Raw genomic sequence first — 26,553 nt, forward strand, 5'->3', positions numbered from 1 at the left:
CTTGTGGTTGGAGTGTACCATCACAAGCAATAGGTTGTTGTAACCTGGAGGTAGACTTTCATTGTTGACCCTGCTACATCGAGATACTATCTTAGAGGGGGCAAAATCTACTCTTCAGGGCAGTGATTACACGCGTTAACTGATCTTGCTAAGTTTTAGTCTTTATATTTCAATTTTGGTTTCATTCTTTGTGCAGATTTTGGTTTCCTACATTATTATTCCTATTTGCTTATTTAGTAGGGTAGCCTTGGTTCACAGATAATTTTCAAACAACCATATTCTAACAAATAAATCATTCTTGCAGATAAACCTTGTTAACAACAATGAACATAAAAATGATCATATCATTCCTCAAGAACTCCAAAAGATAAAATTATGAAAGTGAGTGAACAATGTAAGAAGGGAATAGGCAAGCCACTCTGAGTTTATCATACACGTGCTACCAATGACAGTAAAGAAAGTAAGTTATGTTCTTGAAAACCTATAATTCCATTGCCATTGGATGTTAGTATTTGTGACAGTGATTCATAAATAGACCAATAAAATGAGCTTGATTTCAGCAGGTAGCATCCTCTCCCGGTCTCGTAGTCTTTGCGATTTCCACAAAAATCAGCCTTCCTCTTACAATCTATCACAAAGCATTGACAGGAAATTTGTATTAAGAGAATTTTAGATGATCTAGCAAAATAATAGTTCACAACAATCAAATAAATACCAAAAATAGAAATATCTATATTCACACATTTATTCAAATAACCTACGAGTAAGAAAATCTCATATTGTGCATTTCTGAATACAAAACTGATGAGATTAATTCAGAGAAACTAAATTCAGCTATCAGAAGAAAACGAGCTTTGAATTTGGAAGATCAGAAAACAGGCATAAATCAGATCCATGTCTAAGAAAAGCATCTTTCTCAGTCATCTCATCTCAAGCTAGTGATAAGTCATATATAGGCAAAGTTCTGATCAGGCCAAAGAATTGCTTCAGCCTGATGGTTTTCAATCAGGTTGGCTCTGGCATCTGACTCACATATTAGGAAGTCTATTCCATAATAAAACCATCAAGCCAATTAGAAAGTACTTAACAATATTAAGAGTGTATTTGACAATGATTTTAGAAAGTGTTTCTATCTTTTCTAGTACTTAAAAGATAAAATTTTTTAAGTATTATAAAAATTAGAAACACTTCCTAAAATCACTACTAAACGGACTTTAAGAGTTTGTTTGACAGTGATTTATAAAGCGTTTCTACTCCTAATGCTTGAAAGATAAAAAAATTTTAAGTGTTAAAAGGGTTAAAAACACATTTTAGAATCATTACCAAACGGACTCTAAAATTGCCTTAGAAAAAGGTTGCTTTAAATCGCTTTAAAATTCAATATCCAAGAACCTAACCCAAATGTAAATCCTTGACAAACTGGTTGGATGGGGTTACCCTTGGAAGAACATTAAACTGAACCCACTTATTTTAGGCAGGTTAAGAGTACAAAATTACCAGGGCTTTTTTCTCCAACCATCACAACAGTTATTCACATTCAAATAATTTCAAAGGTTTGCAAAAATTATGAACATGTCCCTTCCGAATTAGAGAAGCATGATGAAGATATATCATATGAGGACGGAAAAACCATTGCTTATCAGGAACAAGCATCATGAAAGAAAACATTCCTCTTCATGGGAAATATCAGTTAAGGGTCACGCAATGGGTAGGAATAAATTTAGCTCCATCATCAGTTAGAAGTAGAGAGACCTTGGGCAATTACAACCTATTACAAAACAAGTACTGCCAGAAATATTGAAAGAAAATGTTATCATTTGTCATATTCCTTTATTTTACTGCTAAAATACAATGTTCTTATGAACTGCCGACTAGTATAACATCATATCGTCACCATATCACTCAAATTATATGAATTATCAAGGCAACTCTTACACATGTTGTCAGAATTCAAACAATTGACAGTCATAGCATGTATATTTTAGTGATTATAAGATGAGCAGTAATATTGATCTAGTTTCTTTCATTTGGAGGATTGTCTTTGGGTTTATTTAAGATATACAAGAATTGTTGATTGGATAGAATTAATTTCGTCATAATCCAATTTGGAACGGTTTCAATCTGAACAAGTTGAGGATCATAGTATAGAGTGAGGGAGAGTACCCTGCCATTCATAGCCTTCAATGCCTTCTCTGCATCAACCTCTGACTCAAATTTTACAAAACCAAACCCTTTTGGCCTTTGGGTTTTTGGGTCTAAAATTAACCTAGCTATACAGGAAAAAAACAACCCCATAATCATGATTTCAACAAAATGAATATCAAATTCATTATCAACAAATAAAATAAAAATCAAAGTAACACAAAATACCTTGTGTGACTACACCAAACGGTGAAAACATCTCTATCAATTCTTCATTTGTGGTGTAACCTGATAATCCTACATAGAACAGCAAGGCTTTTCATGTGACCCATGGTTTGTTTTTTACTCGGCAACATGAGGCGAAATATATGGAGAAGAAATTAGGGTTTTTAAAGAGAACAATACATACTGGTGACAAAGATCTCAGAGCTGAATCTTCTTGCAGAAAACCATGGCTTCAACAGATTTCCCGCCGTTTTCATCATTGAAACAATAGCCGTCTCAATCCTAAATGGTATGGATATGGATTAATGAAATTTTCTGCCCCCGCTCACTCAGTTCCTCTACACGCGCGAGCACCTCGTTTATCTTTTTCTGTTTTTTAATTTTTAATTTTTAATTTTTAGCCAAGAAAGAAAATGAAGTGAAAAGAGTGGAGAACCGGAAAATAAATGTGTTTTCGTACGCTTATATGAAAAAAACATACAAAATAGAACCTCAAGCTCCAAAAATATAAATTTCAATAACTATCTCGAAATGGTTAGTATTTTATATGCTTTTGGTTAAAGATTTTTTAATGATATATATACTATCTTTAATTAATTTATGTATTATCTTCTATCAATGAGGATACAAAATATGAATTATTTTAAATAAATTTTTATTTTATAATTATTTTTATGTGAGTATATAAAAACTCACTTTTTCTAATAAAAAACACAAAGTAAGATGAATGATGACAAAATGAGATTAGACTTATAGGGTTTTTGAGTGATAAGAAGACATGAAGAATGGGTGATATAATATCATATATTTATTTTGGATTTGAAAAAAAAAATGATATGATTAAAGAACAAAAAGGAGTTAAAAACTTGAAATAGAAGTTTTTTTTGGTCGAGTAATTAATTTAATTAAACAGGTGGTGATAGGGTGAAATTTAGTGAATTAAATTTTAATTATTTTTTATTTGGTAGACCAATTTTGTTTTAATACATTTTGCCCAAGAAGGTATGTTGACTACCCATTTTTAAAGTAGTGATGCCAATTTACTCAAATGCCATCTTCAATCTCTTTTTTAAAATTGAAATTTAATAAAAATTAATTGGTGGGAAAAAGGTGTGATGTGAGAGTCATAAATGTAATTGAATTCTTCTAATAAAAATAATTTTATTAATTAGTAGAAATTCTAATTTATAAACCCTATTACAAAATAATAATAATAATGTATTTGATAATGATTTTAAAAAATATCTAAAAATACTTCATAAAATCATAATCAATACCCATATGAAATAGAAAATGTAACCGAGTTCATTCAATACAATAAATTTATTTTGGTTAATTGGGGTTGAAGGACTAACAAATTCCCAACCTTATTCTAAAAGTAGAAAATATGGGGCTTCTACCGTTGACTTGGGATTCAATTAAATCATTTTCTCAAGGCTTAATCGGGTATTAATTTACCTTCACCTTTTTTTGTTTGCAGATTTTAGAAAAATACCGGAATCCAAACACACCCCACACAAGTTAATTAGAAAAAAAAAGTTTGCATACCCAGAAAAGTCATTTTATTTCTCAACATAAAAATTCTCTCTCAAATACACTACTTCCACTCTAGTTTTCATGGGGTCATGGCAATGTCAGGGGTTTAGCCCAATCATAGGGTGGTGGCGTCCACCATCTCAGTACCATTCCAGAGTTTTAGTTCCGCCCTGCACGAAGATAATAATTGATACCATTAAACAAGTGGAAATTAATTCCTACCATTAGATTCCGAAATTATGGAAGTACAAGAAACTTACGGGACTAATACTATTTGATTTATGGTCTCAATTGGGATGGAGTTGAAATGAAGCTGCACGCAGGCATAAAAAAAGGTTGGAACTTAGAAGTATAGAAAAATGAAAATTATTGAGGAGTGGAAAAATGAAGGAAAGCCTACGAATTTCCATCCCAATAGGTTGTTGCACGTGACACAATTTATGTCAGCTGCAACCACCATGTCCTGGCTTAGAGCTGCAACTTCAGTCGATGGCCCTCCGATTACCACATTTTTTCTGCACACCCACATATTTAATTCACACTCCCAAGTCAAAATAAAAAAAAAAAAGAAAAAAGAAAAAAAGAAAAAGAAAATGGGTTGAATCAAAATAATAAGAAACTCACATTTCATCAAAATGGTGAATTTTGATGTCGGGATCATCGGGTGAAGTAAAGCTCTGTCCCATCAATGAAGATGAAAATAACAGTTAGACAAGAATATGATACACAACATTATAATAATAACAATAATAATCAAATGGGTCTGAGTTCATGATTCTTATTAGTACACCCTTTCAACGACAAAATCGATCCTAGCAGTCCAAACAATTTTTCTCTTTGTGCAATCTTTTTTATCAGTGATGTGAAATTAAATGGAGGAAGAGGAAGAGGAAGAGGATTACTGCAGCGAGCTTGTCCCTATGTGCAATGCCCGTGCCACAGGAGCCACAGCAGAAGAACATGGTCTCTGAGTTTCGTTCAAACTCAACAACAAAGATTCTTCCCATTGATTTTGAGCGGCGACACTAGCCCCAACTCTGATTCATTATTTAAAGGGAGATTGGACTAGGGTAACCGTACCATCACATTTTTTTTGTCCTCGGAGGGCTGCACCAGATCATGGGTCAGGCCACATTTTCATGTGTCGGGCCAGCTTGGGTGGGGTAAGGGGTCCCACAGAAAATATATCTCGTTTTCTGTGATTACTTGCCAGGTGTGCTTTTCAGGGACCTTTGCAGGTAAGGACAACTTTTTTATACGTAGATGGAGACGTGCATATTTGCACTTATACTAAGAAGCAAACGTTTACTGTGTGAAGTGAAAGTTGACTATGTGTCTACATAGATAGATAATTGAAGATTTATGTTGTCTATTTGATCCTAAAACTGAGCTAATATTTCTAGTCATACAAGATTTTCAAAATCAGTTTTTAGACCAATTCCTTTTTGTAAAGGCTGAATAATTCATTGCTGGTAATGACATACTGTTTTGATTAGGAAGAGAAGCAGCTTCAAACATTTGCCCTCCATTATTCCATGCTTGCTGCTGCTCCTGCACTCAAAATGCACGCAGAGTTTTCATAAACACATTTACCTGAGGAAATCAAAAGGAAAAAAAGAGAGAGAGAAAAAAAAAGAAGACATTATGGAAAGCAACAAAGTTTGTGCTGAACCCAGAAAACTTTGGCTGATTTAATTCAGTTCCAGAAAATGCACGAAAAGATCAGAGGGCAGAGTCAAGATTCAGGCTCTTATGGTCTCATATATATGAATCATTCTTGGACAAATAAATATTGAACTCGAGTAATGATATCATAACATAGTCAAGGTGAATATGTTTTGATTGAGCCGTTGATTCAACGCTAAATTAAAAATTCTTAGAACTAACAATGCTCTTGAATACAAACATTTTCACTTTCAACACTTTGTTGAGTCAAGGGGTATTATTTAGCATACATCATATGTTGACTCACTTTAGGAAAATAATATTGTTAGAAGAAGAAATGATTTTTATTCTTGTACCTACTTGCACCTTAATATTTGATATAAGTGTGCCAAAAATCCTTTTGGGGATGAATTCTTACAACAACTTTTCTACAAAATAGAATAGCTTTTTAATTTCCTTATGACAAATCTCTATCTTAGATGTTACTCTATGATCAAGAACTTTTCCCTTTTCCTCTAAAAGGTTTTGGGAGTGTCTATTTTGTATACAATTTGAGTCCAAATCCCGACAAACTTGACCCCTTGAGCCTGCAAATACATATTTCTTGGTTATTCTCAAACTTAAAAAAGAATATTGAGTTTATAAAAACACTTTATAAACTCTGAGCTCTGTTCAATATTTATAGGGTTTGGTCCCATTTTCATTTTTTGGGTATGAAAAGTGCACCTGTTTTCAACAATTAATCAGTAATTAAAAATATGAATCAACTCATTTTTGATCAACTTCCTTTTGGTTTATTCACTTTCTCCATAAAGGTGGTGTGAATAACCCAAATGAAATGAACATTCTATAGCATTTGCTACATGTTTAAGTTAAACAAAAAAATAAAATAAAATAAAAAATTGAAGGAATCAATCAATGAGGGTGATGTTATTAATTTTTGATATAGACCTTATAATAAGGCACAATGTACAAATGAACTTGACATCAAGTAACACATCAAGAAGTAACTAGAATGAAAAATGCTAAGAAATCAATATTCCTCTTATAAAGTATCTTCTCCACCCTCTGCTTTTCTTTACAACTTATAAGAACTCGCAAGATCATTCTGGCCTCACCCCTCGTACGTATGCAAAGGCGTTCTTTCTTGGAAATTTTTAGACAGTAAAATGAGTAGAGAAGTAGAGGTTACTCTGGAGTAGCGGTTTTTGGAAAAGGCAATGTGAGCTTGGCATACTCTACAGCAAGCGAAACAATCTCAAGAATTTTGATCATAGTCAACAAGAAAAAGCCTCCCCATTGCAACTTTTCAAAAACCCAAGAGCTTGATTTGAAGCTTCAACTTTGAAAGAAAGTTGAAAAGCTATGGAATTCAAGTTTGAAGAGTATGAAGGGAATAGAGAGTTGGAGTTGAAGAGAGTGTGAAAAGTAGTTTGGAGCTAGACTTTGGTATGAGTGAAAAGAAAGAAGCCCACCTTTTCTCTTTTCTTTCTCGCCTATTTATGTTTCACTAATGATTGAATTTTAAAAAATATTTATAATTGTTTTTTTAGTCATTTTTCTAAATTTAATTAATGATTCAAGTGTAATTTCAGTTGATGGGAAAGGATTGAATCAATGCTTACACCCCTATAAAAATATTGGGATTTATCATATTTTTTGAGTACCCTACTAATTCGGTAATGTCTGGTCCGGTAAGACCCATGCACATGTTGGAATCAAGTTTTGTTAGCCGAGGGCATTTCTAGTTCTTGCTCACCTGCTTTCTAATTGTAGATTAATTTGAAAACTAATTAATTTGTTATAACTCATAGAAATTAAAAACCAACTTGAAGAAATTATAGCTAGAGAAAGTTTCAAAAATAGTCATTTGAAACAATTTTTAAAAAGAATTCTATGATGTTTTGTGTAATAAAAGTTTGTTAGAAGTATTTTAGGTGTTTTAAAATATTTTTTATCTTTAGTACTTAACTTTGAATCATTTTTATATTTGTACAATTATTTTTTTAAATAATAAATAAAAAATAAGTGAAAACAATTAATATATGTGTTACACAATAACAAGAATAGGTAATAAAAAAAGGAACACACAGATTTATGTAAAAAATACTAGACAGAGAAAACCAACGGTAAAGGAAAAGAAAATCCATTATATCAAAAATTGGTACAAGAGCGAGAGTTGCAAGTAACTACAACAGAAACATAATTATCTTAACGTTAAAACTATATATCTTCATTTATATATATATATATATATATATATAGAAGAATATAAGAAACATAAATAAATTACATAAACTAGGAATTCATGGTAATGTTCTTGAATAATTTCTAGAATCTAAAGATTTTAATAAGTCAACTTAAGACACTTGATGGTTGAACCGCTAGTTTAACCGATTCGTTAACAGTCTAACTTAGCGAACTAGATCGGTCAGTCCGATTGGGTTTTTAAAACCATGGTTTTATGAATATTTTTTAAAAATAGTTTTCAATTTATTTTAGGAATAAAATTTTATTTAAAAACTTAAATATGAAATATAAGTATTTTGACTTGTTGTCCATAAATCTATAAAAAATTAAAAATTATTCTTCATATTTTCAATTATTAATCAAAATATTCTACAAAAACCTATTGAAAATATCTAAAATTTATTTTTCAAAATAAATTTTCAAAAAATTGCCAAACATGTTTCTCAAGTTCAAAAACTATTTTAAAAAACAATATTCAAATAGGATGTTAGCTTCATTGGTCCCATTCACTTTACATGCAATAATTAATAGCATGGAAATTGAGCCATTTCATATTGTTTTTCCATAAATCAAGTAGAAGTGTAGAACATCAATTTTTAAGTATTTGAAAGAGGTAATTAATACAATGATTTGGAGTCATATGATTTTACAATGTGTTTCACAATAGAGTAGGTGATTTTATTAGTTTTGGACTTCGCATTGTATTGCAGAGCATGTTATTTGACAATTATTCAAAATATGGTGAAGTTGTTCTCACATGAATAATGAAACCCACTTTAGAAATCATTTTTTGCATCTTATTTACATAAAACAAACATTTAAAAAAAGTATAATATTAGAATATGGGTGATTACCCTTCGTCTTAGTCTATATGAATGATAATTCAACTAGTGAACTAAAACTCAAACAATAGTCAAGTAAATTAGATAATGAAGATAGTAAGATGAATGTGAAATCTTTTTACTATACTTAATAAAAAGACTTGAGACATTCTTATAATAACACATGAAGACACTTCTATTATGAAATAGTAAAAAATTACAAATGTTAACTGCAAAATTTGAAAGCATAAATAAGAAAGATGATAATATTGAATTCAATGATATTTTTAATTCTTGTTTTAATTTTTGAGAAAGAATTCCTAACTCTAAAACAGTTAGAAAAATATCAAGATATCCCTCCGAGAAATTGAAATTAAAGTGGCTACAGTGGTGGAAAATATAAATGTGGACATGTTAAGAGTAGATTAAATCATGGGTGATCTTCATATCTATGACCTCGATTCTACCACTAAGAGGTCAGTCCAAACTTCCTTTATAGAAAAATTTAAGTCTCAAGATGAGAATAAACAAGAAAATTCAAAATTTTATGAAAATGCAAAAAAAAGCAAATACAAAAGATGTCTCAAAGGAAAAGAAAGAAATCTTTATCCATGAAAAAAAAAAAAAGATGTTTGGTTTATTCACTTTCTCTATGAAATTAAAATGCAAGTTAAATAAATAATAGAAACGTGTGAATAACACAAATAAAATGAAAATAATGTTGATGTACTTCACTATATTTAAGTGAAAAAAAAAATGAATTTGACCCAATAAATCATTGATACTAATGTTATTTTTTATCCGACTTTATAATAAGGCATAGTGTATAAATGAACATGACATTAATCGGGATTTTAAAAAATATATGTATTATTATTAAAAAAGGATTGCTTGAAAAATAAATACAAAAATATGTCACACTTTTGGCTATAATTATATTTCTCTCTCATTTTAAAAAAATAAAAATAAAAATTGTTATACTTGTGCTAGCAGTCCCAATGACCATGTAAAAATTTTGAAAATATAAAACAAAGTCTAAATTTTTGTGGCATGAGGAGTAGTATGAAGGCAAATACATCCAGAGAGATGTGTAGAGGGAAAAATACTAAGTCATATCAATGTAACACCCCCAACCAATGCTGATTTGGCTGTAAGAAATACAGAAGAAATCAATATTCCCAAAACAAAACTGTTCTCCACCTCACTTCTTCCCTACAACTTACAAAACCGCACAAGATTGTTCAATTCAATTCAATACATTTCTCCTATCTGTTCCTATGCTAATTCAATTACTAAAATTCCAGAAAAACCATGGAAAACAGAGTATCAAACTGCCAATTTGAATTCTGTTTCCTCACACTAAGCAACCAAAACAATGATCCCCACTTCATGGAGAAGGAAAAGAATTGAAGTAGTAGAGGAATACAAAATTTATAGGATCAGTCGATGTCCACGTTATCATCTGGGCCTTGGTCATCCTCATCCTCCTCACCCTGATTCCCCTGATCCTCCTGATTCTCCTGATTCCCCTGATCCTCCTGATTCTCCTGAGGATGATCCTCCTGATTCTCCTGATCTACCACTGGATCCAAAAGTGTGTCAGCATTCAGTAGCCTTGCTCCGTCCCAAAACAGAAGATGAGCCCTGCTCATGGATTCTTAAGTCAACACATAAGATTAAAAATAATACGAAGGCTTTTGTATTTATTATTTTCTCATTGCACTAATTTTGAACCACTTACAACTTAAGCAGAAAAGTTCCATTCGGCTCCGCACGAATCTGGACAAAGTAGTATTCAGTTAGATTGTTTGGAAAGAATCTCCTCCTCTTCGTTTGACTGTTGAGAATTCTTTTGGTTTTTTTTTTTAAGAAGAGGAAAGAGTAATTTTAAGTTGTAATGTTTTTAAAAGCAAAATGAGAAGTTGGGTCAGGGAAATTTTGTATACTGGGCAACCTATGCTTTGAAAATAATACTTTCTTCTTCTTTTCTTTATCTAAGTATGTTCTTACATATCTCCAGCCCAATGGCTCGTTGCATCTGACACAGTGGATATCTTCTACTTGGAAAAAACCTTCCATCCTAATATCAACTACAACATTGACACTGCATCAAACACATGATTTTTTGTGGTTACCAATAGTCATCAATAAGCAACAAGAAATAGATTATTTTCTAGAGAAATTGGTGGTAATAATGTGATGAGGGCTTACACATTTGAGAACATGCCTTCCCTAAGCTGCTCCATCTACAAAATGAATTGGAAACAAAAGTGAGACCACAGGAATGCTTTTTCTTAACACACTGTCAATTTTTCCATTAAGAAAATCCACAAATCCAATGGGTTTTTTTTCCTTGTGTGTGTGTAATTCAATGTTTCTCTAGCTATTTGAAATTTTTAGAATCATCACCGGTTAGTCCTGCGAAAAAATTCTGACTTTTCTTGTAGGACTTTCAGCTCTGTTTGTATCTTGGAAATAACAAGGGGAAAAATAGAAAGAATATCAAGTTTTTTTGCTTGGTTGCAATGAAAAATACCAAGAAAAACATTTTCTTTCCTTATAGTTTCTCCAGAACCAAACCCAGCCTTCAATATTTTCATGTTCATTTCCAAATTTTCTTGAACCATGCCCAGTTCTGAACTTGTACGTAATTCAATGTGTCTCTGTTACCATTCTCTGTTTTTTCATTTCCTTTGGAAAATGGTAACTTATGATTTATTTTCTGTTAAAAGAATCTCACTCCAACCCTATAATTATATTATCAAAAAAGGTTTCAGATAAAGAAAATCAGAAACACTCTTGATTTAGGGAAGAAAAATCTAATATCACTTTCAAGAACATCTTTCTTTCAAAGAACAAAAGACACTATGTGATGTCATGTTTCAAAAGGCAACCCACCTCAAAAACAATACAAGAAACATAAACTATGAATTCATGGCAATGTTCTCGAATAATTCCAAGAAATACAGCCTGAAAACCCTCAAGAATTTAAAAAATTTAGACGCAATGGCATTCTTTCTTGGAAGTTTCTAGACAATAAAATGAGTAGAGAAGCAGAGGTTACTCGGGAAAAGCAGTCTTGGGATAAGGCAATGTGAGCTTGGCAAGTTCGACAGCAGTAGAAATGGACTTCAGGAGTTTGATCGAATTCAACAAGAAAAAGCCTCCCCATTGCAACTTTTCAAAAACTGAAGAAAGCTTTGTTTGAAGCTTCAACTTCAAGACAAAGTTGAAAAGCCTCGAATTCAAGGTCGGAGAGAACAGATGGAAGGAAAATGGTAGAAATCGAATAGAGAGTTGGAGTTGAAGAAAGTGTGGAGGGCAGTTGAATGGGATTTTAAAGCAAGAAGGGAGGTCTCTTGGAGCTAAACTTTGGCCTGAGCTAACAGAAAGATGCCGCCCTTTCTTTTTTCCATGCTCTACTCCTGCAGCTTGGCTTACCAAAAAATAATTAGAAAAAAAAAATAATAATAAAAATTGTTTAAGACCATAGTCTCATATTTCGAAATTATGGTTTCTAAATTTATACTAAAACCATAGTTTGAAATTGAGACTCTTAAATAATTTTAAAAAGGAAATAAGTAGAGAACTAGGTTGGAAAATAGTTCACAAATATGCCTAGAATGTTTAGTTGAGGGCCCAAAGGTTTTGATTGGAAATTGTTGTTGAAAATAATTCTCTTTTCTAAAATAGGATTTTTTTTTTTTTTTTGTAAAAAATTTATCAATTAGCCAAATGATGTGAGACTTAAAAGAGGGTAGATTATGAACATGGGGTTTATATGTCTTAAAATGTGTATAAACATTGGAATATGGTTCATTCTATGAAATGAGATGTAATAAATGTTTAGAATTAGACTTTGGATTGTAGTTGATTTTATACAGTGGGATGCAATTAGAATTGGACTATGAAAAAGGTTGTGTATAAGGTCACAATCATCGATGACATATTATTTTAAGTACAAGTTAAGATATGGATAATTTTTTTATTCTTTTTATTTTTTGCATTGTATATAAATTTGTAATAATTTTATAGAGAACAAGTAATAAAATCATGAATTAATTTCATTATGGGTTTGGTGTGCTCTTAAAAATTTCATCTGTATATAACATTTTTAAAGAGATTTTAATAGGCAAACTTTGAAATTGATAATGGTTAAATCTTGGATGTGAATTAAATTATTTTTCACATCAATTTTTCATTTTCAAATCCAAGAAAGTTACAAAATAGTTAAAGTCCACACTATGGGTTTGTGTGAATGTACCGATAATATAAGGATGTGCACAAATTCACCTCAAAATTCATTTTTATACCATGGTTATGCACTAGAACCTTTAAGTCGCTCTGTTAACAAGGGAATGCCATTCGTCTCCATTGACAGACGATCCTTGGAAACATCTTAGCATCTAAAACAATAAGTATTCAAATTCAACTTCATCAATGACATCATTGAAGGTCAAGCAAAGGGATGAAGCTCTTGGCATGCTAGGCCAGACCCGAGCACATTATTGTTCGACCCAGACACCACATATAGGTCCTCTCTGCTTCAGTCACCACTTCAGAAGGTTCTTGAGCCCATGTCACAAGTAAACCAGAAAAGCATTTAAAATCAATAACCAAAGCGATCATTCAATGAGGTTCTTCCATCACCTGATTGTTCTGCATAGAGCATCACTTACTCAAAATCAGTATCAGAGTATAGAGATTTTAATACCATGTTTTTAGAAATAAAGGTAATTGTATTTACCTTTTAAACTTCCTTAAAAAAAATAAATTTGTGACTAGTTTCAAATTTTGAAACTACGGTTTCTAAATTTATACTAAAACCATATTTTGAAACATAAACTTCTAAATAATTTAAAAAATAAAAAATGGGTAGGAGTAATTTGAACAATTGATTGTAAATATGCCTAGAAGGTAGATTTTATTTAGTTGAAGGCCTAATTTGATACAAAATTCATATTCCTAAGTATGCATAACACCAATAATAACACCTTAATAAAAATTATGGATTATCATATTTCTTGAATTCTATTCCACTAATTAGGTGATGTATGATATATATATATATATATATATATATATATATATATATATATATATATATATATATATATATATATATATATATAATCTTTTTAATAATATTTCAATTAAACCATAAAAGATAAATATAAATATTTTAAATTTTATTAAATACAATATGTATAATATTTAAGTTTGATCATACATTTAAGATAAAAATTATAACATTTACTTTATTTCTATGACTACTTATTTCATTAATTCTAAATTTTAAAAATGATTATATTAATTAATTAATATTATTTTCATAATTATTATTATATAATTATAATAAAAATAAACTTGATATACACATATATATTGTACAAAACTAATATAAAAAGATAAATAGCATCTTGGTTGAGTTGCTGCATTTCCACCTAAAGACACCTAGGCTCAAATCTTTTCTACAATTAATATACCTTCGAAGTTGGAACACAGCTTGCGTTGGGAAAGAGGTATGAAGCCCATTAGCCTTTTACCTTGATCGATTCTTTAAAAATTGGGTGATTCATCTGGTTGACAATTGAATCGTTGGTTTAAGCGATTTATAATCGGTCCAATTCATTAGTGGTCTAACTTAGCGAACCAGACTGGAAAAACGGTCGATCGGCCATTCGATCGAGTGGTCCGATCCGATTCAATTTTTAAAATCATGGTTTTATGAATATTTCTTAAAAATAGTTTTCAATTTGTTTTATGAATAAAATTTTGTTTCGAAACTTAAATATGAAAAATAAGTATGTCGACTTGTTGTCCATGCATGTACTATCTATAATACAAAAATTTTCAATGTATTCTTCATATTTTCAATTGTTACTCAAAATATTCTACAAAAAAAAAACTATTGAAAATATCTAAAATTTATTTTTTTTAAATAACATATTTTCAAAATATATTTTTTTTTAAATTGTCAAACATGTTTCTCAAATTCAAAAACTATTTTAAAAAATTATCATTCAAAATATGGTGAAGTTGTTCTCACATGAATAATGAAACCCACTTTAGAAATCATTTTCTGCATCTTATTTACATAAAACAGACATTTTAAAAAATATAATATTGGAATACGGATGGTTACCTGTAGACCCCCTCAAAGGGTGTTCATTTTTTATTATTATTATCTGATTATCTCTCCTAGCCACCTCAAAGAGGAGCCGTTCTCGGGCAGCTAAATAGGGGATGGGAAGTGAAGGAAAGCGGCTGGTGAGAAGAAGCCGTTTCTCGGGCAGCCAAAGAAGGCTGGCAGCCAAAGAGGATGATGGGTGAGCTGTTCTTGAGCAGCCCAAAGAACTTGAGGTGATGGTCTAAGGGAACAGAGGAGCTAGGGCTGCAGGGGTGACAGAGGAGATTTTTTTTTCAGTGGCTTGCTGAGGAAGACAGGAAATGGAGGAGGTTTAAAAAGCCAAAAGAGAGATTGAAAGAGGGTTCGGAGGGGTTTTTATTTTAAGAGGCTGCTGTGGAGAGGGTCTGGGGGGAGATTCTGGGAGTTAGAGGAAGAAGCTTGGAGTCCGTTTTCGCTGGAGAAAAACTTCCTTAGGTATGGTTACTGCAGACTTATTGATGTTTTTAGCTGTTACCTCTCTTCCATATCTCTTGTTGGTGTTTGGATATCCGTTTGCTTGGGGTGGATAATGAAGGTCACCTGTTGTTTGTTGAGATATGATCCTAAACTCATGTTTGAGGTTGTTAATCTTAATACGCCATGCCTCTAGTGTGAAATATTCCACAATCATGCCAATAGTTGTATTTGTTGTGTTTATTCTTACCTGATCGGAGGGCTCACTGGTGGCTCATGAGTGAAGCCTTAGTTGAGGATATCTTCATCTGCTGTTCTGCATGCTCTGTTTCCATTATTGCTTGCTTGTTATGGCTGCCCCAAAGCTCCATCCAAAACTCTTGTTAATATCCCAGATTTATCCACCCATGCGCAGGAGGATCATGCTAACCTAGTTATTCATATGCCCATTTCTCATTTTCCATACATGACACTTTCACCTTTCATGTTCTTACCCCACCATACCCACAGCCGTATTCACCACCATGCCCACATTTCCTTCTTCGAAACCCGCTGTTGGCAACCCAACCTTCCAACCTCGTGCATATGTGCCCATACCCACTACCCGAATACCCCACTTATCCATCTCTTACCCGTTTCTCTCTCTATATTATCACCATACCCACACCATGCTCGTCCTCATTAGCCAAGACCACCTTGCATACCCACAAAGTTCATCACCTATTACTCTTCATACCAAACATCTTCCGTTTCATCAATCACCGAAAACCCTTTTTCTCACTGTTTTAATGTTCCTTTCTTACCAATCCTCTTGCCATCTCACCCACGTCTACGTTACCCATGCACGCATGGCTGCCCAGGTTGCCGTGAGTCTCCTCTAAAGTCCCGAATTTATCTAGCCTTCATAGGGGCAGTAGGAGCATAATAAAAAAAAAAAGGGGAAAGAGGAATATATTGCATGACAGGCATGTTTAAAGAAATGGGTGAATAAAAGTCAAAGACATGAATTTATTATTTTTTTTATTCATTAGTGGCATAGGTCTCGTAGGCCTCAAGGGTGTTTATTATTTGTTATTTTCTCTTTTCCCCCAGGTGCCATCTTCTTAATTCCATTTTTTTCATGTTAAAATTTTCATTTTTTTGAAAGTTTCGTTATCAAGTAATTCTTTTAAAAATCTCAACGTTCCAAATTCATTCATTTATTTTATTTATTTATTTATTTGTTAATTATTTTATTTAAGAATATATATATATACACGTGTCCTTTCCGAAATAATCTCGTAAAATGCGATTTTTAAATTCAGCTTACGAAACTTCAGATCTGAAATTCAATTTTCTAAAATTCCAATATTTTAATTTTAATTCTTCAAAATTTAATTCTCGAAATAATTTTCTAAAACTCTAACTATAAATTTAGTTTTCCCAAAATTCAATTTTTAATTCTAAATATCCCAAAAGTTCCATAATCCCGAATTTCATCTTTTTTTAAAATATCATCTTCAAATAACCTCAAAACTCCAATTTCCGAAACTTTAATTCTCACACCAATTTATTTAATTATCGTTATTTATTCATTTGTTCATTTTTAAAATTCAATCTTAAAATAATCTTTCAAAATTCCGATTTCTAAATTTAAATTCCAACTTCTGAAATTTTAAATCCTCACATCAATTTATTCAAATTATTATTTATTTATTTATTTATTTAAAATTCTATCATCAAGTAATTCTTCAAAATCTCGATTTCTAAATTCGATTTCTAATTTTCGGAATTCCAATTTCCACATTTAATTATTTAATCCTTATTATTTTCATTAGTATTATTATTTTTTTATTTATTCTAAAATTTCATCTAAACAATTCATTAAAATTTCTGACTTTCAAATTTAATTTCTAATTCCAAAAATTTCAATATTCACATTAATTTATTTAATTATTATTATTTTATTTATTTATTCTAAAATTCCATTTTTAAACAATTCGTTAAAGTTTCCACTTCCGCTAATTCCAAAATTCCAATATTCGCATTAATCTATTTAATTATTATTATTTTATTTATTTATTCTAAAATTTCATTTTAAACAATTCATTAAAATTTCCGACTCCCGATTTAATTCCTAATTCCAAAGTTCCAAAATTCACATTAATCTATTTAATTATTATTATTTTAGTTATTTATTTTGAAATTCCATTTTAAACAATTATTCAAAATCCCAATTTCTGAACTTAATTTCCGATTTCCAAAATTCTAATTTCTCTCAAATTTAATATCCAAAACTCCAATTCTTAAATTTAATTTTTCAAGACTCCAATCTTCAAATAATTTTCGAGACTCTAATTTTCAAATAAATCTCAAAAATCCAATTTTCTCTCGAATAGCTTTAATTCCACTTCGATTTTTAAATAATGTTCTATTTCTTTCGATTCTTTACACAAGCAAAAATGATGAATCTTCATAATTCCGAAATAATGGGTTTCGCGAGATTAATTCAGGCAAGATCAATTGGGCTTTGGTGGGAGCCCCGCATATGTGATTTTATGACTGATTGATTGATTGATTTACCATGCTTGTTTGATTCATTCTGTTTCTTGACATGCGCATAATTTTATCTATTCGTGATTCACTAATCCGGTTCCATGATAGCGCATTCGCGACTGGAGGACCAGGTACGTATCCACTCATATTTTGTTCATTCTTTGTACATGTTTTGATTCCCATATGTGCATGATCGCTTCGGGTATTCATTGATTTTCTCATTGATTGCCATGTCAGCTTCATTTTATTAGTAGAGACCCGACTTTAGGGACTTAGAGGGGTGCTACGGTCGTTACCGTACCTTCCCAATAAGTAACCTGACCCCCGAACCCGATCCGGTTTTTTTCGTAGACCGCCTTTTCTAAAATAAGGAGTCACACTTAGGGTTTTTCTTTCTTATTTTGTTTACCCTTTAAAAATAAAACAAAAATAAGTGGCGACTCCAAGTCATTTTCAAATAATCGATAAAAATCAAAATTTTCAAATAAAAATCGAGCTCGCCATCGAGTGGGAAACACATTGAGTCAAAATGCGGGGTCCACATTACCCTTGGTCTTAGTCCATACGAATGATAATTCAACTAGTGAATTAAAACTCAAACAATAGTCCAGTAAATTATACAATAAAGATAATAAGGTAAATGTGAAATCCTTTTACTATACCTGATAAAAAGACTTAAGACATTCTTGTAATAACACATGAAGGCACTTCCATTATGAAATAGTAAAAAATTAGAAATGTTAACTGTAAAATTTGAAAGCATAAATAAGAACAATGATAATATTGGATTCAATGATATTGCTAATTCTTGTTTTTATTTTTGAGAAAGAATTCCTAACTCTAAAATAGTTAGAAAAATATTAAGATATCTCTTGAAGAAATTTAAATTAAAGTGACTACAATGGAGAAAAATATAAATGTGGACATGTTGAGAGTAGATTAAATCATGGGTGATCTTCAGATTTATGACCTCGATTCTACCATCCCCTAAGAGGCCAGTCCAAACTTCCTCTATAGAAAAATTTAAGTCTCAAGATGAGAATAAACAAGAAAATTTAAAATCTTTATGAAAATGGAAAAAGAAGCAAATACAAAAGATGTTTCTCTTTATCTATGAAAAAAAAAGAAGATGTTTGGTTTATTCACTTTCTCTATTAGATTAAAATGCCAAGCTAAATAAATAATAGAAATGTGTAAATAACACAAATAAAATGAAAATAATGTTGATATACTTCACTATATTTAAGAGAAAAAAAAATGAATTTGAACCAATAAATCATTGATACTAATGTTATTTTTTATCCGACTTTATAATAAAGCATAATGTAGAAACGAACTTGACATTGATCGGGATTTTAAAAAATATATGTACTATTATTAAAAAAGGATTGCTTGAAAAATAAATACAAAAATATGTCACACTTTTGGCTATAATTATATCTCTCTCATTTTAAAAAAAATAAAAATAGAAATTGTTATACTTGTGCTAGCAGTCCCAATACTTGTGCTAGCAGTCCCAATGACCATGTAAAACTTTTGAAAATATAAAACAAAGTCTAAATTTTTGTGGCATGAGGAGTAGTATTAAGGAAAATACATGAAAAACAATCAAAATGAAGATACTAGCAATACATCCAGAGAGATGTGTAGAGGGAAAAATACTAAGCCATATCAATGTAACACCCCCAACCAATGCTGATTTGGCTGTAAGAAATACAGAAGAAATCAATATTCCCAAAACAAAACTGTTCTCCACCTCACTTCTTCCCTACAACTTACAAAACCGCACAAGATTGTCAATTCAATTCAATACATTTCTCCTATCTGTTCCTATGCTAATTCAATTACTAAAATTCCAGAAAAACCCTGGAAAACAGAGTATCAAACTGCCAATTTGAATTCTGTTTCCTCACACTAAGCAACCAAAACAATGATCCCCACTTCTTGGAGAAGGAAAAGAATTGAAGTAGTAGAGGAATACAAAATTTATAGGGTCAGTCGATGTCCACGTTATCATCTGGGCCTTGGTCATCCTCATCCTCCTCACCCTGATTCCCCTGATCCTCCTGATTCTCCTGATCTACCACTGGATCCAAAAGTGTGTCAGCATTCAGTAGCCTTGCTCCGTCCCAAAACAGAAGATGAGCCCTGCTCATGGATTCTTAAGTCAACACATAAGATTAAAAATAATACGAAGGCTTTTGTATTTATTATTTTCTCATTGCACTAATTTTGAACCACTTACAACTTAAGCAGAACAGTTCCATTCGGCTGGGCAGGAATCTGGACAAAGTAGTATTCAGTTAGATTGTTTGGAAAGAATCTCCTCCTCTTCGTTTGACTGTTGAGAATTCTTTTGGTTTTTTTTTTCTAAGAAGAGGAAAGAGTAATTTTAAGTTATAATGTTTTTAAAAGCAAAATGAGAAGTTGGGTCAGGGAAATTTTGTATGCTGGGCAACCTATGCTTTGAAAATAATACTTTCTTCTTCTTTTCTGTATCTTAGTATGTTCTTACATATCTCCAGCCCAATGGCTTGTTGCATCTGACACAGTGGATATCTTCTACTTGGAAAAAACCTTCCCTCCTAGTACGTTCATCAACTACAACATTGACACTGCATCAAACACATGATTTTTTGTGGTTACCTATAGTCATCAATAAGCAACAAGAAATAGATTATTTTCTAGAGAAATTGGTGGTAATAATGTGATGAGGGCTTACACATTTGTGAACAAGCCTTCCCTAAGCTGCTCCATCTACAAAATGAATTGGAAACAAAAGTGAGACCACAGGAATGCTTTTTCTTAACACACTGTCAATTTTTCCATTAAGAAAATCCACAAATCCAATGGGTTTTTTTTTCCTTGTGTGTGTGTAATTCAATGTTTCTCTAGCTATTTGAAATTTTTTGAATCATCACCGGTTGGTCCTGCAAAAAAATTCTGACTTTTCTTGTAGGACTTTCAGCTGTGTCTGTATCTTGGAAATAACAAGGGGAAAAATAGAAAGAATATCAAGTTTTTTTTGCTTGGTTGCAATGAAAAATACCAAGAAAACATTTTCTTCCCTTATAGTTTCCCAAGAACCAAACCCAGCCTTCAATATTTTCATGTTCATTTCCAAATTTTCTTGAACCATGCCCAGTTCTGAACTTGTACGTAATTCAATGTGTGTCTCTGTTATCATTCTCTGTTTTTTCATTTCCTTTGGAAAATGGTAACTTATGATTTATTTTCTGTTAAAAGAATCTCACTCCAACCCCATAATTATATTATCAAAAAAGATTTCAGATAAATAAAATCAGAAACACTCTTGATTTAGGGAAGAAAAATCTAATATCACTTTCAAGAACATCTTTGTGATGTCATGTTTCAAAAGGCAACCCACCTCTAAAACAATACAAGAAACATAAACTATGAATTCATGGCAATGTTCTTGAATAATTCCCAGAAATACAGCCTGAAAACCCTCAAGAATTTAAAAAATTTAGATGCAAAGGCATTCTTTCTTGGAAGTTTCTTGACAATAAAATGAGTAGAGAAGCAGAGGTTACTCTGGAAAAGCAGTGTTGGGCTAAGACAATGTGAGCTTGGCAAGTTCGACAGCAGTAGAAATGGACTTCAGGAGTTTGATCAAATTCAACAAGAAAAAGCCTCCCCATTGCAACTTTTCAAAAACTGAAGAGAGCTTTGTTTGAAGCTTCAACTTCAAAACAAAGTTGAAAAGCCTCGAATTCAAGGTCGGAGAGAACAGATGGAAGGAAAATGGTAGAAATCGAATAGAGAGTTGGAGTTGAAGAAAGTGTGAAGGGCAGTTGAATGGGATTTTAAAGCAAGAAAGGAGGTCTCTTGGAGCTAAACTTTGGCCTGAGCTAACAGAAAGATGCCACCCTTTCTTTTTTCCTTGTCATCTATTCGTTTTTCACTAAATTTAATTATTTAAAAGTGTTATTTAAGTTCATGGAAAAAAGTAAAAAGTATAACCATGCTCTACTCCTACAGCTTGGCTTACCAAAAAATAATTAGAAAAAAAAAATGTTTAAGACCATAGTTTCATATTTCGAAATTATTGTTTCTAAATTTATACTAAAACCATAGTTTGAAATTGAGATTCTTAAATAATTTTAAAAAAGAAATAGGTAGAGAACTAGGTTGGAAAATAGTTTGCAAACATGCCTAGAATGTTCAGTTGAGGGCCCAAAGGTTTTGATTGGAAATTGTTGTTGAAAATAATTCTCTTTTCTAAAATAGGATTTTTATTTTTTATTTTTTGTAAAAAATTTATCAATTAGCCAAATGATATGAGACTTAAAAGAGGGAAGATTATGAACATGGGATTTATATGTCTTAAAATGTGTATAAACATTGGAGTATGGTTGATTCTATGAAATGGGATGTAATCAATGTTTAAAATTAGACTTTGGATTGTAGTTGATTTTATACAGTGGGATGCAATTAGAATTGGACTATGAAAAAGGTTGTGGTTTTGTATAAGGTCATAATCATCGATGACATATTATTTAAGTACAAGTTAAGATATGGATAATTTTTTATTTTTTTTTATTTTTTGCATTGTATACAAATTTGTAATAATTTTATAGAGAACAAGTAATAAAATTATGGATTAATTTCACTATGGGTTTGGTGTGCTCTTAAAAATTTCATCTGTATATAACATTTTTAAAGAGATTTTAATAGGCAAACTTTGAAATTGATAATGGTTAAATCTTGGATGTGAATTAAATTATATTTCACATCAATTTTTTTTTTTTTTTGATAAGCGAGAGCAGAAAATATATTAAAGAAGGCCGAAAGGCCGCACCGCATACAGGAGGTATACAAAGCAGCCACAAGGCCAAAAAAACATAAGCAGGAACACCTCACCAGCCCTTAGGGGACCGTTACCCACTCCAAGAAGCCTAGAAGTGAAGAGGACTCCTCTCCCCTACACAACTTAGCCCAACTCCACAGACTACATACAAAAGAATTCTTAAGAGTCTAAGTAGCCAAAAGACCCCCTCTAAAAGCTAACCTATTTCTTTCCTTCCACACCGTCCAAAAAATACATAACGGAATGATCCTCCATATCTTCTTCCTTTTTGTACCCACAAAAGGGCCCCGCCAACAGAACAACGCCTCTTTGACCTTCTCCGGAAACACCCACTGAACCCTAAATAAGGCAAAGACGATTTCCCAAAGAGTTCTAACCACTGTATAGTGTAAAAGAATGTGATTTACATTTTCTTCTTCACAACCACACAAAAAACAAAAATTTGGAAGCTGCCACCCACGCATTTGCAGCCTATCCAATGTGAGGATTTTTTCCCAAGTAGCCTCCCATGCAAAAAAAGCCACTTTGGTTGGGACCTTATCCACCCAAATATTTTTTCCAGGAAAAACAAGAGGATTAGGGGCTGCCAGTAGATTGTAAGCCACCTGAATCCGAAAACTGGCAGAATCCCCTCCTTTCCAAAGCACTGAATCCTCCTCTGGGGTTTCCCTGATGTCCCTTAGCAAAAAGAGCAAATCTTCTATTAACATCAGCTCCCAATCATTAGAATCTCTAACCAATCTGAGATTCCACCCTCCTTGGCCAAGCCTTGAGTCCCACACATCATTCACCAATTCATTACTGCACACTACCAAGGCATAAATCTGGGGAAACGCTTGGGACAGCGCTTTGTTGCCGCACCAATGATCAGTCCAGAACATGATCTTAGTCCCCCTCCCCACCTTGAACTTCATGTTATTCTAGCACCAGCTCTTCTCCTTTAAAATCTCCTTCCAAATTCCCACTCCAAAGGGCCCCCGAGCTTCCTTAGATTTCCAACCACAGCCCTCCAACCCATGCTTCACCCCAATCACCTTCTTCCACAAGACATCCTTCTCAACGGCAAATTTCCAAATCCATTGCCCAATAAGGCCTTGTTCAATAACCCCATCCTCCTAATACCAAGACCCCCCTTCTCCTTTTGGGTACACACCACCTTCCAATTAATTAAATGGATTTTCCTACCCGTGTTTTCCCCTCCCCAAAGAAAATCTCTTTGTAATTTCTCAAGCCTTTTAGCCACTGACTTAGGCATTCTAAAGATGGACATTTGATAAATGGGAATGCTAGCTAAGGTACTCTTAACAAGGGTGATTCTCCCACCCTTAGACAAGTATTGTTTTTTCCAACGAGCAAGTCTTCTCCTTATTGTTTCATCCACCCCGCCCCAAGTGGACAAGACCTTGTGCCGGGCCCCAAGGGGCAGCCCCAAGTATTTAACCGGAAAGCTTCCAATTCTGCAGCCTAATTCCACCGCCATTTCCTCAATATTATCAATCTCCCCTACGGGAATCAGTTCACTCTTGGCTAGATTGATCCTAAGCCCAAAAGCTGCTTCAAACCACGCCAAAATCCATCCAAGATGAGTTAATTGATCCTTGCTGGCCTCGCAAAAGAGAATAGTGTCGTCTTCAAAAAGTAGATGAGACACCATAATCTCCGCATCCCCTCTACCTTTAAGCCTACAGCCAGAAATAAAGTTCCCCTGCACTGCCCGCCTAATGAGTGCACTCAGCACTTCCATGCCCAAGATAAAAAGATAAGGAGAAATTGGGTTTCCTTGACGCAGACCCTTAGAGCTGGAGAAAAAGTTTGCTGGAACCCCGTTAATAAGGACAGAGAATTTTGCCGTTGAAAAACACCACCACATCCATTCCATCCAGCGCGACCCAAATCCCATCTTTTTCAAGACCTTCATAAGGAAGCTCCAGCTGATGCTGTCATAGGCTTTCTCAATATCCAATTTGCACACCAGCCCTCCCTTTTTCTTTCCTCTTCTGCCAGTAGTCAACCACCTCATTAGCTATGAGAGAGGCATCTAGAATTTGTCTCCCCCTCATGAATGCATTCTAATCAGCCGAAACCACCTTATCTAACACCATTTTCAGCCTATTGGCCAACACTTTGGCCATAAGCTTGTACAGTCCCCCTAGCAAACTGATAGGCCGAAACTCCCCTAGATCCTCAGCCCTACCTTTTTTTGGAATGATGACCAAGAAAGTAGCATTCAGACTTTTGGCAAATGACTTCTGATCGTAAAATTCCTTGAACAACTCTACTATCTCCTCCTTAGCGAAGTCCCAACAAGCTTGCCAAAAGACCATGGTAAACCCATCCGAGCCTGGGGCCTTATCGCCATTCATATCCATCAGAGCAGAGAATATTTCTTCTTCAGTAAAGGGGACTTCCAAAGCTTCAGCTTCACTAAGGTCAAGACTTTTAAGATGCAGCCCCTCTAAGTCAGCTCTCCACCCTGGTTCTTCCCTTAGCTGGTGCTGAAAGGCCTTGACAATCCTCTCCTTCACTTCCTGCTCCTCCACCAATTCCACCCCATTTATTTTAATTCTGTCCAAAAAGTTATTTCTCCAATGGGCACTAGCCATCTTGTGAAAGAACCCTGTAATCTTATCCCCTTCTCTAAGCCACAGCTCCCTAGACACTTGTCTCCAATGGGCTTCTTCCAAAAGAACCCACTTCTTGAAGTTCTCCTTAGCTTCATTTTTCAAATCCGTTTCTCTTTCTGAGAGGTCCCTACCACTTTCCACCATGTCCCAAAACTCAATTTGCCGAAGGGCTGAGCTTTTGTTCACTTCCACTCTGCCAAAAACATCCATGTTCCACACTTTAATTTTCTCTTTCATCTCCTTCATTTTAGCAGCCATTCTAAAACTAGCCCTTCCTACTCTTGCCCCTCCTTGCCACCATTTCCGAAGGAGCTCCTTTAACCCATCCACCTTGAGCCACATGTTTTCAAACCTGAACGGAGAGGGTCCCCGGCTCATCCCACCCCCCTTCAACAAAATGGGGAAGTGATCAGAGGTAGGCCTAGGAAGCCCACACTGAACAACCCCCTTGAAAATATCTAACCAACCTTGGGATACCAAGAAGCGATCCAATTTGGCCCAAGTCTGGTTGCTCCTACCCCCACTCCAAGAGTACACACCCCCCTGCAAAGGGAGATCAATGAGGGCAAGGTCATCCACCACCTGAGCAAACCTACGCATTGCTCCATTAAGGCTACCCTGCCTGCTCCTATCCCTTTGAGATAAAGTAACATTAAAGTCCCCTCCTAAACACCAAGGCTCTTCCCAAATTCCCCTTATCGCTTCTAGCTCCTCTCACAACTCCTCCATCTCCTTCCTGTTACACGGCCCATAAACTCCAGTAAAAATCCAAACCACTCCATCTTCAACATTCTTCAACCTACACGATATAGAGAAATTACCCACCTCCATCTCCACCAACTCCAAAGATCTCTTATCCCAGCAAACCAAAATACCACCCGCTGAGCCTTGGGCTCCCATAGCCCTCCAATCAAGAAACCTCCCAAAGCCCAGACTCCTCACCACCCCCTCTGTCACAGTCTGAATTTTCTTCTCCTGAATGCAAACTAAGTCCGCCTTTTGACTCCTGATCATGGCCTTGATCACTTTCCTTTTAGAGCTATCATTAGCTCCCCGAACATTCCAACTCACCAACCTTAACTTCATAAAACAACTGGAGACTGGCCCCCTCTTCCTTGCACAATGCCTTTCTACTTCCTTCCTCCTTCATAATTGATGGAACATTCAAGTCTCTTCAGTTCCCTCTCAAATTTCGAATTTTCTAAGAAAGATTTGTTGTGCACTTTTTTCCTTCTTTTTCTGATTTTGACCATGAAATTCAAAATGTCCTTCTCTAAACCCACTGTTGAAAACCCCAAGAACTGACTGAACCTTGTCAACTCACTCTTCTCCCAGCTGGCC

General features: G+C 33.5%; 3 protein-coding genes across 3 annotated transcripts; all 3 read right to left on the minus strand.

Moving 5' to 3' along the window:
* Positions 1–324: 324 nt before the first annotated feature.
* LOC117916027 (small RNA-binding protein 11, chloroplastic-like) lies at positions 325–2,727 on the minus strand. The gene is made up of 4 exons (XM_034831828.1): positions 2,552–2,727; positions 2,371–2,439; positions 2,164–2,270; positions 325–628 (listed from the first exon to the last, which is right to left on the minus strand). The coding sequence occupies exons 1-4, from the start codon at positions 2,625–2,627 to the stop codon at positions 557–559; spliced, it is 324 nt and encodes a 107-aa protein (XP_034687719.1). The 5' UTR covers positions 2,628–2,727; the 3' UTR covers positions 325–556.
* Positions 2,728–9,737: 7,010 nt separating this feature from the next.
* On the minus strand, positions 9,738–11,971 carry LOC117916020 (protein yippee-like CG15309). The gene is made up of 5 exons (XM_034831822.1): positions 11,704–11,971; positions 10,851–10,885; positions 10,650–10,743; positions 10,381–10,418; positions 9,738–10,283 (listed from the first exon to the last, which is right to left on the minus strand). The coding sequence occupies exons 1-5, from the start codon at positions 11,809–11,811 to the stop codon at positions 10,079–10,081; spliced, it is 480 nt and encodes a 159-aa protein (XP_034687713.1). The 5' UTR covers positions 11,812–11,971; the 3' UTR covers positions 9,738–10,078.
* A 7,693-nt stretch (positions 11,972–19,664) lies between these two features.
* On the minus strand, positions 19,665–21,579 carry LOC117916024 (protein yippee-like At3g55890). The gene is made up of 5 exons (XM_034831826.1): positions 21,312–21,579; positions 20,480–20,514; positions 20,273–20,372; positions 20,003–20,040; positions 19,665–19,905 (listed from the first exon to the last, which is right to left on the minus strand). The coding sequence occupies exons 1-5, from the start codon at positions 21,417–21,419 to the stop codon at positions 19,752–19,754; spliced, it is 435 nt and encodes a 144-aa protein (XP_034687717.1). The 5' UTR covers positions 21,420–21,579; the 3' UTR covers positions 19,665–19,751.
* Positions 21,580–26,553: the final 4,974 nt, after the last annotated feature.

Source organism: Vitis riparia, chromosome 6 (assembly GCF_004353265.1).
Source record: "Vitis riparia cultivar Riparia Gloire de Montpellier isolate 1030 chromosome 6, EGFV_Vit.rip_1.0, whole genome shotgun sequence".
In the NCBI taxonomy this organism is placed as follows: Eukaryota; Viridiplantae; Streptophyta; class Magnoliopsida; order Vitales; family Vitaceae; genus Vitis; species Vitis riparia.